Raw genomic sequence first — 13,167 nt, 5'->3', positions numbered from 1 at the left:
ATGTATATCCCAAAAATTTCTGATGGCGGCCCTGCACACAGTCACTCAATTACCAAGTTTGTGAGCTTTCAGGTTCCTGGCATCAAAAATGTGTGAATGGAAGCAGTTTATCGAGCAAAGAAATCTGATTGGCTGTTTGTGGCCCTGCCTCTTTAGTGAATTTGGACCCCAGTTACCCAATGACCGACTGTAGAAAGTTTAAAGCCTCTGCCATTAACAGTGTAAAAATGGCAGCAGTTGAAATATTCCCCTTAAAAATCAATAGGTGAATTTTAATTGGCTGTTGTAGGCTCCACCCACTTTCCTGAATCTTAATCCCAGTCACCCAGTGACCAAGTGTGCCAAGTTTGAGAACCCTGCGATTTACAGTCTAAGAATGGCTGCAGTTTACATTTTCCCATTAAAAATGAATGGCTGAAATTTGATTGGCTGTTTTATGCTCCGGCCACTTTTCCTGCTTTTGTAACCTCGGTCACCATGTGACCAACTGTGCCAAGTGTGGGGACTCTGGCTTGATTACTGTGAGAATGGCAGCCTTTTCCATTTTTCCCATTGACATGAATGGGTGAAATCTGATTTGCTATTTGTAGCTCCACCCAGGTAAGCAGGGGGGCCGCAAGACCCCCAGAACGTATCATCCCAGCTTGTAAGGGATCTGTGTACCAAGTTTTGTTCAAATTGGTCAAGCCATTTTTGAGTGATCGCGGCACATACATACACACAAACATACATCCGATTTTATATATGTTACGGCCAGATCCCGAAGTTTGGCCACTTCGCGTTCTGGCAGGCCACTTTAGGTTCTGGCCGGTAAATGTGCGAAGTGGCTGCGCACCTGCGGCCAATGTTACAAATGAAATGATTCCTGTAAAATGAATGTATTTTCTGGCCGTCTCGCTGCAGCCAAGTGTATCAAAAGTTAGTTAATTTAAAGGATACCCCAACTGAAATGTGACATAATGAGATAGGCATGTGTATGTACAGTGCCTAGCACACAGATAACTATGCTGTGTTCCTTTTTTTCTTTCTCTGCCTGAAAGAGTTAAATATCAGGTATGTAAGTGGCTGACTCAGTCCTGACTCAGACAGGAAGTGACTACAGTGTGACCCTCACTGATAAGAAATTCCCCTTTTTTACCTCTTTCTTGCTCTCAGAAGCCATTTTCTGCTAGGAAAGTGTTTTATAGTTGGAATTTCTTATCAGTGAGGGTCACACTGTTGTCACTTCCTGTCTGAGTCAGGACTGAGTCAGCCACTTGAATACCTTATATTTAACTCTTTCAAGCAGAAAAATAAAAAAGGAACACAGCATAGTTATCTGTGTGCTAGGCACTGTACATACACATGTCTATCTCATTATGTCACATTTCAGTTGGGGTATCCTTTAATGAAATTAAGCAGGCGGCAATTTAGCAGATGACATGCGTGTCCCCCCAGAGTCGTTTGTCGTGGCAGGGAATCCTGCCGTTCTTGCAGAGCGTGTGCTGTCAGAAGCGATGTCTGCAGCCTCCCCGTCTGCTTCCCTGGCGCGACAAATGACTCTCGGGGACTCACGTGTCCCCCGGCTGCCCGGTGTTCAGTAGGAGAGAGAGGCAGGGGGAGGAGAGAGAGAGCGGAAGCCGGCAGCTTCAAATGCTACATTGCCGCCGGCTTAATTTCATTAAATTAACTTTTGATACATTTGGCTGCAGCGAGACAACCAGAAAATACATTCATCTTACAGGAATCATTTCATTTGTAACATTGGCCGCAGGTGCCCGGCCACTTCGCACATTGACCGGCCAGAACCCGAAATGGCCAGCCAGAAGGCGAAGTGGCCAAACTTCGGGTTCTGGCCGTAACATATATATAGATTAGAGTATTTCATCACGCCGCAAAAAACAAGCTTCGTGGATACCTGTGTTAACCTTCCTAGCAGTAACCCCGAGTCAGGCTCAGGGTGGAAACAAGAAGCCAGGATGGTAATCCCGAGCCTGACTTGGGGCAGCCCCTGGGAGGCTTGTGTAGAGCTTTAAAAGGATCTAAGCAGCTCCTGGCTTCAAATAGCTGAAAGGGCTGCCATGTTTAAGACATTCACCCCCCTGCTACCTTCACACTGCCATTATCCAGGGTAGGTGTGAAATTCTTCAAGTGTGACTAATATTTTCTGTTTGAAGTACAGTGGGGAAGACTCATATTAGTGATCTGCAGTATCACCAATAATGCAGACGTCACCCGATTATTGATGATTTGCAGAATCACCAATAATGCAAGTGCGACTAACCTCTGGATACCGTAGCAGAAAAAATGACAATCAACACTGTACAATATACAAGATTGTGGAAATATCCACCACACGGTGATTCCTCAAAGGTGTGGTTACCTCTGAATGGGAACCCCGTGTGTGAGATCCTCGGCCCAGGTGCAGATTGGGATCTCAGCCTCTGGCAGTAATCGTCTGCTAGGGCAGGCGTCGCAGAGAGGCAAGCCTCAGAGATATCCCACCAGTGGGAGACGTTCCACTGGGGAAAAGAGAAAGGTCAGACAGGCAAAGGTTTGGCAACAGAGAGACGGCAGCAGTACCAGAACAGAAGGCTGATTCAGAGTCCGTTTAACAGGCAGGGTCGGCAACTAAGAATCAGATAGGCAAAGGTACAAAATCGAGAAGAGGAGAGAGTAGTCAGAGATAGCCAAAGTCAAAACACAGATAAATATGCAATACAATCCTAAACTGAGGTGTGACATCCATGATATCAACACCCGGGAACTGAGCTAAGGTCTGAGCGTTTACACCTAAGTATTCACGACAGCAGACAGTGAGCAAATGACATCTGTGGGCTTAAAGCCAATGGGTACCACATTAAAAATAAAAAAGTCAGATACTCACCTAAGGAGAGGGAAGGCTCGGTCCTAATGAGCCTTCCCTCTCCTCTCCCGGTGCCCTCGGTGCTGCGCTGGCTCCCCCGGTCACGTCCGCCGCCGCAGGGACTTCGGAGGTCTTCGGGAGCACTCGGGCTTCCGAAGACGGGCTGCTCCATACTACGCACACGCGAGTGCGTCATAGAAGGCGCTCGCGCATGCGTAGTATGGAGCGGCCCGTCTTCGGGAGCCCGAGTGCTCCCGAAGGCTTCCGAAAGCTCCCTTCGGCATGCGGAAGTGGCAGTATTTGACCGAACTGGTCGAATAATGCCACGGGGGATCCTGCGCGGGACCGGGCACCGGGAGAGGAAAGGGAAGGATCATTAGGACCGAGCCTTCCCTCTCCTTAGGTGAGTATCCGACTTGTTTATTTTTTAAATGGTAAACACTCACTTTAAATGCAGAAGCCCAGTTCCTCTAGCCCGCCCAGGGGGCTGGACCTGAAGTCAGCATGTGATTGGCTGGCTGAGGTCAGCTGATCGCCGGATCAGCTGACCCGTCTTCTCAAAGAATAAATATCCTGCCGCCTCACGCGCGTGCGCATGACCCTCTGCCTCTGAACCTCAGAGAGGCCAGCTCCCCGGTCAGCGCACGCCCGCACACTGAAGTCCGCCGGCTGAGTAGCGGGACCCGCCGCTATACTATCAGCCGCAGCTCGCAGCGGTGACTGCCCTGCTCTGCGCCGGCGGCTCCATATAGGATCCGGAAGCCGCCAGCTGGGAAGCGGAGGCCGCCGCCATGCTGTCCTGCGCGGCGGCGGCGGCTCCGCTATTCTTCACACTCAGGGTTTGTTTGTGGTCAATTAAGTCTAATTAGGTGATTTCTTATCTGCCTTCCATCATCTGTTGCTCCTCAGTCCTCAGTCCGCAAGTCCTTGCACAGACCGAAGAGATAGAAGGATACTGCCTATTTTAACCCTTAAATGTAAAAAAATGAGGTAAAATGAAAGATGATAATAATAAACCACATTTTTAGAATGCATTTTTTATTTGCTGTAGAGCTGCCCTGGGAGTTAAAACTGATGCTCGGTTCACTTTAAGAGCAGCGGGCATTTCAACTTGCCATCCCCCCATGATCCAGGCGTTGGCAGCCATTCTCCTTCCGGTTCTCGGATGCTCTGGATCCCTATGGTAAGATCAGTCTCTGTCATCATGACGACAGACGGCGATCTTAATATGTCACCATGACCACAGACAGGACTCAAAATAACAGTAAGGGTAATAAAATGGTTCAAACAATATAACACACTACTGTGCACCTGACCCCTAATAAGTCAGATGTATGCAATGGTGGTGTGGTCTTCGCTGACCCCCCACTCCCCTATAGGTATACAAGGGGGATGGGGGTGCAGCTATACCCCAGTGTTACAACAAATATAGCAAGTAATTTCCTGCAGTGCACATAGAGAACTAACCCTAGGCAGGGGCGTAGAAATAGGGGGTGCAGAGGTAGCGACCGCATCGGGGCCCTTGGGCCAGAGGGGCCCCGAAGGTCCCTCCCTCAACCACAGTATTAGCTCTCTATTGGTCCTGTGCTCATAATAATCACTTCTATAGATACTTTGAATAGTGGTAAATATTAACACACTGTTCCCTATCCCCTTCTTGCTCCTCTGACACTGTAGTTGCCATTGGCAGGTTTTGATGCACCGTATCAATTGTCATGTAAAGAGTGCTTGGGGGGGCCCCATGTAAAACTTGCATCGGGGCCCACAGCTTCTTAGCTACGCCACTGACCCTAGGTAGGGGATGATGGGACACAACCGATCGTTGCCCTGTCAGTTGGTTGCATACATAAGGTGTGTCTATAAAGGTAAAGGCGTGTATATACAGTATATACATAAAGATGATTCAGTGACTACTGCCAGACGCCATATAAGCTGTGTACCACTACTAGAAGTGCTGAAAATGTTGCAATCTAAATGCTGGTAAAGAGTAGCAATAGAGAGGGGTGCTGCTATATTATAACGCCACCTTAGTGAACTCTACATGAAGAGCTTTGTCACAAGTGCAAATAAAAAGTTAACAGAATATACAGTATACATATCCTTTCAAACACAATTGCTATTCAACAGCATATCAGCCCACCTTCTATATGCAACCACCCAACAGGGCAACAATTGGTTGTGTCCCAACTTGCCCTTCCTAGAGTTAGTTTCCTGCGTACAGTGCAGGAAATTTTTGTTGTAACCAGTCGAGATGGCCCGAACGTTTCGCCGGCGAACTTCGATGGTTCGCGATCGTGGCGAACCGTGAACTTTTCCGGAAGTTTGATTTGCCCCCATAGTGCATCATTAGGGTCAACCTTGACCCTCTACATCATAGTCAGCAGGCACATTGTAGCCAATCAGGCTACACACCCTCCTGGAGCCCCCCCCCCCCCCCCTTATAAAAGGCAGGCAGCATCAGCCTTTTCACTCACCTGTGTGCCTGCAGTAATTAGAGAAAGGAAAGCTGCTGCAGACTCACATAGGGAAAGCTTAGTTAGGCTCTTGTAGGCTTCTTAGCTTGCTCCTTGCTGATTCATATTGCTAAAATAGCACCCCTCAACAGCTCTTTTGAGAGCTAATCTTGTTCTTGTGATCTATTTTTTTTTGTGTGTGGCCCACTGACACTTGCATATACAGCCCTGTCAGTCAGTCGCAGCTGGCCTTTGGCCCCTTGGTGGTAATTCCTACTGTGATACTGCCAGGCCCAGTGACTACCTGTGTGTGTGACAGGTTACAGCTGCAAATTTGTAATAGCAATCCCTGCATACCTGTTCACTGCACCTGTGTGACTGCACGCTGTTTAGTATACCAGTCCGTGCATACCTGTTAACTGCACCTGTGTAACAGCACATTGTTGTTCCAGCAGTCACAGCAACCTGTTGTATTAGTCAAGTCAGTGCATACCTTTCACTTCATCCCCCTCCCCAATATGGACAAAACAGGCAGAGCCAGAGGCAGGCCACCTGGCAGGTCTGTTCGAGGTCGCGCTGTCGTGATTTCGTGCGGCCCTCGACCAAAGTACAGTGTTCAGAAGAAGGCACGTGCCATCAACCCCCAATATTATCAGGACGTAGTTGACTATTTAACACAAAACACCTCATCTTCCTCAGCTTCCGCACGGAAGCGTGACATATCTTCCTCCTCCTGCTCTGATTCTGGCACCCCACTTAACACTCCGTCGCAACGGCAGACAACCAGCGAATGACCAGCACCCGGTATATATAGCACAGCACTCTCCAGCGCCTCCCCTAAGTGCTGGACCAATGGGAACTGGCTGAATCGTCAGCTGACCGGCTTGGTCAGCTGACTCCCTTCTGGCTGTCATAAAAGTTCTGCCTCTCAGCGCGCGCGCGCGTCCTTCTGAACCTGTGTGGACTATCAGTCCCAGCCACACCAGACATGTGTTGCGTACCACCCGCCGTGCTGGATGCGGAACCAGCCGCACCGCTATCAGGGCATGCGGCGGTTTCTCCGCGTTCAGCCATACTGGCAGATGTAGGCCTACACGTGCAAACCGCCGCGTTGGATGCGGAATCAACCACCTTGTTCTGAGCACACGCGGCGGCTTTTCCGCGTTTTCTCACACACTGCTAGCAGCGGTCGCTATACTAATTTTTCTGGTGCGTGTACATGCCTGCCTAATTTGTTTGGCTGCACTGCAGCTGCAACAACAAAACAAAAGGCATGTACATGTGCCAATTCCTCTTCGTGATCGCAAGCCCCTTCACCTTGCCGCGGTGAAGGGGCTTGCGTATCAAAATGAAGCAATGAATGCCGGATATATGAGTGTCTTGGGGGGGGGGGAGCACACCCAAGATAATAAGGTTGTTGCTTCATTGTGGACAGACCAAATTCGATCAGCTGGACAGTCACTGTGGTTCTGTCATTCAGCTACCTCAGCCATATGGGCTTAAAAACCGCTATCACATGCACTCTGGCCATGGTGCGCACCAGTCCAGCATGGCCGCCACTACACAAACAGCTGTTTGTGATGCGTTAAATAGTGAGTTTAGTCTGTCAGTGTGAAGCAGTACACTAATTACACTCCCTGATTGATGCATACATATGCAAGATGTTTTAAAGCACTTTAGGCCTGCAATTTAGCATGCAATGTGATTTCTGCCCTTAAAACACTGCCATGCGTCAAATCCAGATTTTTACCGTGGACTTTTGGCATGTATCCCACTCCGCCATGACCCCCTTCAGGTGTTAGACCCCTTGAAACATCTTTTCCATCACTTTTCTGGCCATCATAAATGTTTCCAGTTTTCAAAGTTCGCCTCCCCATTGAAGTCTATTGCGGTTCGCAAAAGTTTGCAAGTTCGCGAACCTAAAATCAGAGGTTCATGCCATCTCTAGTAACCAGTGGTTTAGGGATCACCACACCATAGCTCGTATGATGCACTTTATGATTTATGATTAATTATTGCTGCACCCTGGCTCAAACTGACAATGTTTTAAACAGAAACATGATCAGCGGTGTGCTCATTTGGACAGGTAGGCAGTGTACTGCCCTTCTTTTAATGCTTAAAATGACGGACCTTTAAAGCTCTCAAGGACCTCATAAAATGGAAAGAAGGGCCACATTCAGCCCGCGGGCCTTGAGTTTGACACCTGTGGTTTAGACCATGAGGAGTCAAAGTGCCCATATTATAGATTCACCTGGACTCACACATGGACATTTGGACAATACAAATATACAGAGTATACAGTATACAGTATACAAAGTATACAGATACATTGGACAATCTCAATGCCCACGAAGGTGGTACCTGTAAACTAAGAGTTGTGAAACAGCTTATAGAAATGAGATAAAGGGTGGTTTTACAGCCTCCCCTGATATTATTGAAATGTTCCCCAATTCTTTCTTTCAGTGTCCTCTAGGTACACTCTATATATTGCTTGGAACATAGACATGTAATACAATAAGGCACTTCATGTGGTTGAAGTGATGAGAGAATCTTATTAAAATCATTCACTGTAGACAGACCTTCTCTGGTTCTTCTTGGGCCCATTGTAAAAGTGTATTTAATTTTCTTGCACCGACCACATCTGTAAAAGCCCCCAATGTCCTGATTCAACCAGCTGCATAGGCTCGGCATAGAGAACCTGGGGGGTCCCACATTGGGCGCTAGTCCCAGAAAGAAGTTTATCCTCACATAATAAATACCAATCTTTCTGAAGAGATTTCTTAATTTGGTATGCCTGGAACCTGTACCATACTAGGATGGAAAACAAGAATCCTCTACCCAAGAGGATGTACTCTTCAAACAGTCGAGCCCTCTCCAAGGTTTTCACCTGTTCACAAGTGTTTTGGAGAATATCCAGCGCATACCATTTTTCCTCCAGCCTTTGGGTAAGCACCTCTGCTTCATCATCATATTGATTGATCTATGACAGATTTTGCTTCTATTTGAGAATTATATTAGCATATTCTATAGTTGTTTTTATTGTGCATTTAGTGTAGTAATAAGGAATCAGCGCTACCAGTTTTTTTTTATTTTATTACCCTTACTACTACTTTGAGTGGCTCAATAAAGTTATGGAGATGGAAGAAAAAAGCGCACACTGCGATACTAGTAGGTGAGGGCTCTAGACCCTATAGGAAAAGTCTCGCCTGGTTGTCGAGGCTGGAGAAACCTATATAGGTTTGCCAGCTGTCACGCTTGTGTCCCTCTTATGCCGGGGGACTTGGCTTGTACGGGTATCCTCGCTTTTTTTCTCCCTTCTGTCTCCATATCCAGCACTGTTCTATACAGGAAGCAGCAGCTGTGATACAAGGTTACCCGCAGTTCGCTCTCTGATAGTAAACTCTACTACCAGAACCCACAGACCTCAATAAACTTATAACTTTTTCCCTGTACAGGTAGGGTTAGTCCCTTGGTCTTGGACATTGTTTGCAGAGTACGTATGAACCCGCCGCCTGGCCTGAATGACAGCTCACCCTGCTACCTCTGAAGTTCAAAGTAGCTTTAAATCCTATTCCCCCTCTGAGCCATAGCAACCCGGAGGGAGAGGTAATTCTAGCACCGCTATAGACGTCATGACATTATGTCTATAAGGGCATCAGGTCAGTGAGAACTCACCCAAATGATCTGCTTCATCGTTTGCAAGTTCTATCTCATTTGTACATATTCGGTGTGTTTGCAGTGCACAGAAGCAGTTGACAGTTGTTTTTGGTGAAACCACACCTCCTCGGGACAAAGCACACAAAAGGTGGCTTCCATACAAATGTCATGCAAGCTGTATGCAGTTTGGAACTCAGCCAACAAAAGGCACTTTCTGCTGAAATGTGGGTGGTTCCCTTTCTTTCAGGGTACATAAGGCTGTAAGAGAGCCTGATAGCCTTATATAAACTGAAAGAAAGTGAACCACCCCCATTTCAGCAGAAAATGCATTTTTTTGGCTGAATGCCAAACTGCATACAGTTTGCGTTATATTTGCATGCAAGCCACCTTTTCTGTTCTTATAGGTGGAAGGGGTAATGTGTTGCCTAAGGGAGAGGGAGAAACATAGATTCAGTGCACCAGGTGTTATTTTGTTGCAACAATGTAGCGTTAGTCGAACATCAGTCCCCCTGCATGGGACAAGAGCAGTGGCGTAGCTAAGGAGCTATGGGCCCCGATGCAAGTTTTACAGTGGGGCCCCCCTAAGCACTCTATACATAACAATTGATACGGCGCACCAAAACCTGCCAAAGGCAACTACAGTGTCAGAGGTGCAAGAAGGGGATGGGGAACAGTTTGTTAATGATTACCACTATTCAAGCATCTATAGAAGTGATTATTATGAGCACAGGACCAAAAGATAGCTAAAATTGTAGTTGAGGGCCCTTCGGGCCCCTCTGGCCCAAGGGCACCGATGCAGTCGCAACCTCTGCAACCTCTGCAACAAGAGCCAGTGTCAGCATGGGACATTAAATGTACCAGGATACCATGAAGACCTCTGCAAACAGTGACAAACACAATGGGATAGCTGGTATGTAGGATAGTGTTTTGTCTGCAAAGTGAAATTACGTGAAATATAAATGTGCCCCTTGTTGTATGTTTCAGAAATGAATAGTGAAGTGGACCAGCCAGAAATTCTGCCAGGAATGAAGAAAGTGGATGAAGGGATGCAAATTATTTTCAAAATGATTGACGAATTTCATGCACCTGTTAACAAGCTCAAGGAGTATTTTTTACGGTTAAAGAACTTGGTGGATCAGAAGCAGTAGTTCAGTGTCTTTTTGATTTTTTTTTTGAGGGGGGGGGGGTATTTCATTTATTCCATTTTTCCACCATTTCCCTGCCATTTGCTGAGTTGTGTGCAGGCTTGTCTCGCGTACGAGAAAAGTGTGGCATCCAAGTGGAGGATGTGGGATCATCAGCAATACAGACCTGGTCACCTCTACATGGGGGACCCTCAACTCCAAAACAGGGAAAAAGGGAGCACAGAGTGGCACCACTCCGAGCACCCAAATTTACATTATTTGCCAAGGTCTTAGGGAGTTCTTAGGGTTAGGCATAGGTAAAGAGGGTCTTAGAGTTAGGCATCAGAACTCAGAGGAGGGAGGTCTTAGGGTTAGGCATGGGTAGAGGGAGGTCTTAGGGTTAGGCATCGGTAGAGGGAGGTCTTAGGGTTAGGCATAGGTAGAGGGAGGTCTTAGGGTTAGGCATCGGTAGAGGGAGGTCTTAGGGTTAGGTATAGGTAGAGAGAGGTCTTAGGGTTAGGCATCGGTAGAGGGAGGACTTAGGGTTAGGCATCGGTAGAGGGAGGTCTTAGAGTTAGGCATCGGTAGAGGGAGGTCTTAGGTCTAGGCATTGGTAGAGGGAGGTTTTAGGGGTAGGCATTGGTAGTGGAAGTTTAGAGTTAGGCTTTAGTAGAGGGAGGTTTTAGGAGTTGGCACTGGTAGAGGGAGTTTTAGGGTTAGGCAGGCATCAGGAGAGGGAGGTTTTAGGGTTAAGCATTGGTCGAGGGAGGTCTTAGGGTTAGGCATCGGTAGAGGGAGCTCCTGAGTTAGGTAGAGGGAGGTATTAGGGTTAGGCATCGGTAGAGGAGGTCTTAGGGTTAGGCATCGGTAGAGGGAGGTCTTAGGGTTAGGCATAGGTAGAGAGAGGTCTTAGGGTTAGGCATCGGTAGAGGGAGGTCTTAGGGTTAGGCATCGGTAGAGGGAGGTTTTAGGGCTAGGCATTGGTAGAGGGAGCTCCTGAGTTAGGCATAGGTAGAGGGAGGTCTTAGGGTTAGGCATCGGTAGAGGGAGCTCCTGGGTTAGGCATAGGTAGAGGGAGTTATTAGGGCTAGACATCGGTAGAGGAGGCCTTAGGGTTAGGCATCAGTAGAGGGAGGTGTTAGGGCTAGGCATTGGTAGAGGGAGGTTTTAAGGGTAGGCATTGGTAGAAGGAGTTTTAGGGTTAGGCACTAGTAGAGGGAGGTCTTAGGGTTAGGCATTAGTAGTCGGAGGTTTTAGGGGTTGGCACTGGTAGAGGGAGTTTTAGGGTTAGGCAGGCATCAGTAGAGGGAGGTTTTAGGCTTAAGCATTGGTAGAGGAAGGTCTTAGAGTTAGGCATTGGCAGAGGGAGGTCTTAGGATTAGGCATCAGTAGAGGTAGGCTTTAGGGTTAGGCATCGGTAGAGGGAGGTTTTAGGGTTAGGCATCGGTAGAGGGAGGTTTTAAGGTTAGGCATCCGTACAAGGAGGGTTTTGTGTGAGAGTAGGGTTTACTATTGGAATTAAGTAGTAGAATATAGGAAATTTTACCGATATTCTACTAGCGGCAATCCCCTGTGGCCTTTTTTACAGGAGCTTTTTTTACATGAATGCCCCTAACTCTGCCCATCTTGTGTATAGGTTCAAGATGCCTCCTCTCCAGGGATTGAATAATCTCCCCATTCATAGCATGATTTTGATTAGATTTCACTGTGAAATCTATTTAAAATCTATTGAACTGCAGCGTTGGACTGTTCGACACAAACGAGGAAACTTGCGCGAAAACGGCTGTGCTAACAGTTAGCACTCTTTTGTGAATCAAGCCCCTTGTGTTGCAGATAACTGGCAGATTCGATCGTGGTGACTCCCGTTATTGGTGCCCCAGCAACAGGCAGATTCTAATTATTGGCAAGCAATTTTTAGTTGTTTAAAAAAAAAAATGAGTGTGAAATATTGGCATTTTTGCTCATCACTGCTAGGAATGTTTAGCAAGCAATTCCCAGTCAAATTGAAGTTTTTTTTTGTTTTATTTTGGGTGATTTTTTTGAATTTTGTTTGTACAGTACTTGGTATTTCTGATGTATTACTGTACAATGTACACTGCTTGAGTAATGTTTTCTGGTATCTGCACCTCATCACTGTCACTCATTTATTACAAAACTGTCTATTTACACAGCTGATGTTTTGTTAAATGTCATTTTGTGAATTTAAAGCTAATTACTTTCAGTCTTTCTGATTTATTTCTCTTTTTCCACTTTTATGTATCATGAATTGTCACAGACTCATATGTATATTAAAGTTCTATATTACATCATTTTACACCCTTCCGACTGTACTACCTCATGCGCAGTGTCATTACTACTGTCCATTTTTGCCTTGCTACATTATGTAGATTGCCATAGGTATATTAAAGTCATCAGAAGAATCATTGGGAAAATCACCTAGTGGGTACAGGTCTTAAAGGACTACTATCCCAAAAAAAAGTAAGCAGTTAAAACCTGACTGAACCGACAGGTTTTTGGCCAGTCCATTTCCTCATGGGGGATTCTCAGGGTTTTCTTTGTTTTTAACAGCATTTCCTAAACAGCAGTTTAACTGCCAAAATAGTAAGATACCAGCCAGCCTCCCTAATCACTTGCACACTGTTTTGTCAGTTAGACTTTGCAACTGCTGTTCAGGAAATGCTGTTGAAAACAAAGAAAACCCTGAGAATCCCCCATGAGGAGATGGACTGGCCCAAAACCTGTTGGTTCTGTCAGATTTTAACTGCTTTCTTTTTTTGCGATAGTGGTCCAACAGTGCATGTTTTGTGGAAATCTACAGAGGTAGTTAATCAGCTCTGCTGAGATACTAATTACCTCACCTGAGCATGTTTGTGGTTTTCTGCAAAACATGTACTGTTGGTGGGCCTTGAGGACAGGGTTGGGGAACTCTGCTTTAAAGGGAACATGAACTGAGTAAAATTATTTAAAATAAACACATGACGTAGCTGCAAATGAATATTCCATACTTACCTCACCATCAGTTCCTCTCAGTAGCTCACCATTTGCTTCTTACAGTGACAGAACTGAAATATGCCAGTTGCTGTCAGTT

At 46.5% G+C, this 13,167-nt stretch overlaps 1 protein-coding gene across 4 annotated transcripts in view; it reads left to right on the top strand.

Moving 5' to 3' along the window:
• LOC137543642 (class I histocompatibility antigen, F10 alpha chain-like) overlaps window positions 1-12,388 on the top strand; it is a 194,681-nt gene extending 182,293 nt beyond the window's left edge. For all 4 annotated transcript variants that reach the window (XM_068264765.1, XM_068264764.1, XM_068264762.1 and 1 more), the window contains one exon: window positions 9,940-12,388. In XM_068264765.1, the coding sequence (XP_068120866.1) occupies window positions 9,940-10,103 (164 nt within the window). In that variant the 3' untranslated portion in view covers window positions 10,104-12,388. The remainder of the gene's footprint in view (window positions 1-9,939) is intronic.
• The last annotated feature ends 779 nt before the right edge of the window (window positions 12,389-13,167 follow it).

The sequence above is a fragment of the Hyperolius riggenbachi genome, unplaced genomic scaffold (genome assembly GCF_040937935.1).
Source record: "Hyperolius riggenbachi isolate aHypRig1 unplaced genomic scaffold, aHypRig1.pri scaffold_138, whole genome shotgun sequence".
NCBI classification, from domain to species: domain Eukaryota; kingdom Metazoa; phylum Chordata; class Amphibia; order Anura; family Hyperoliidae; genus Hyperolius; species Hyperolius riggenbachi.
Note: the sequence above shows the minus strand (reverse complement) of the source record. Positions and strands in the feature narration are given on the sequence as shown.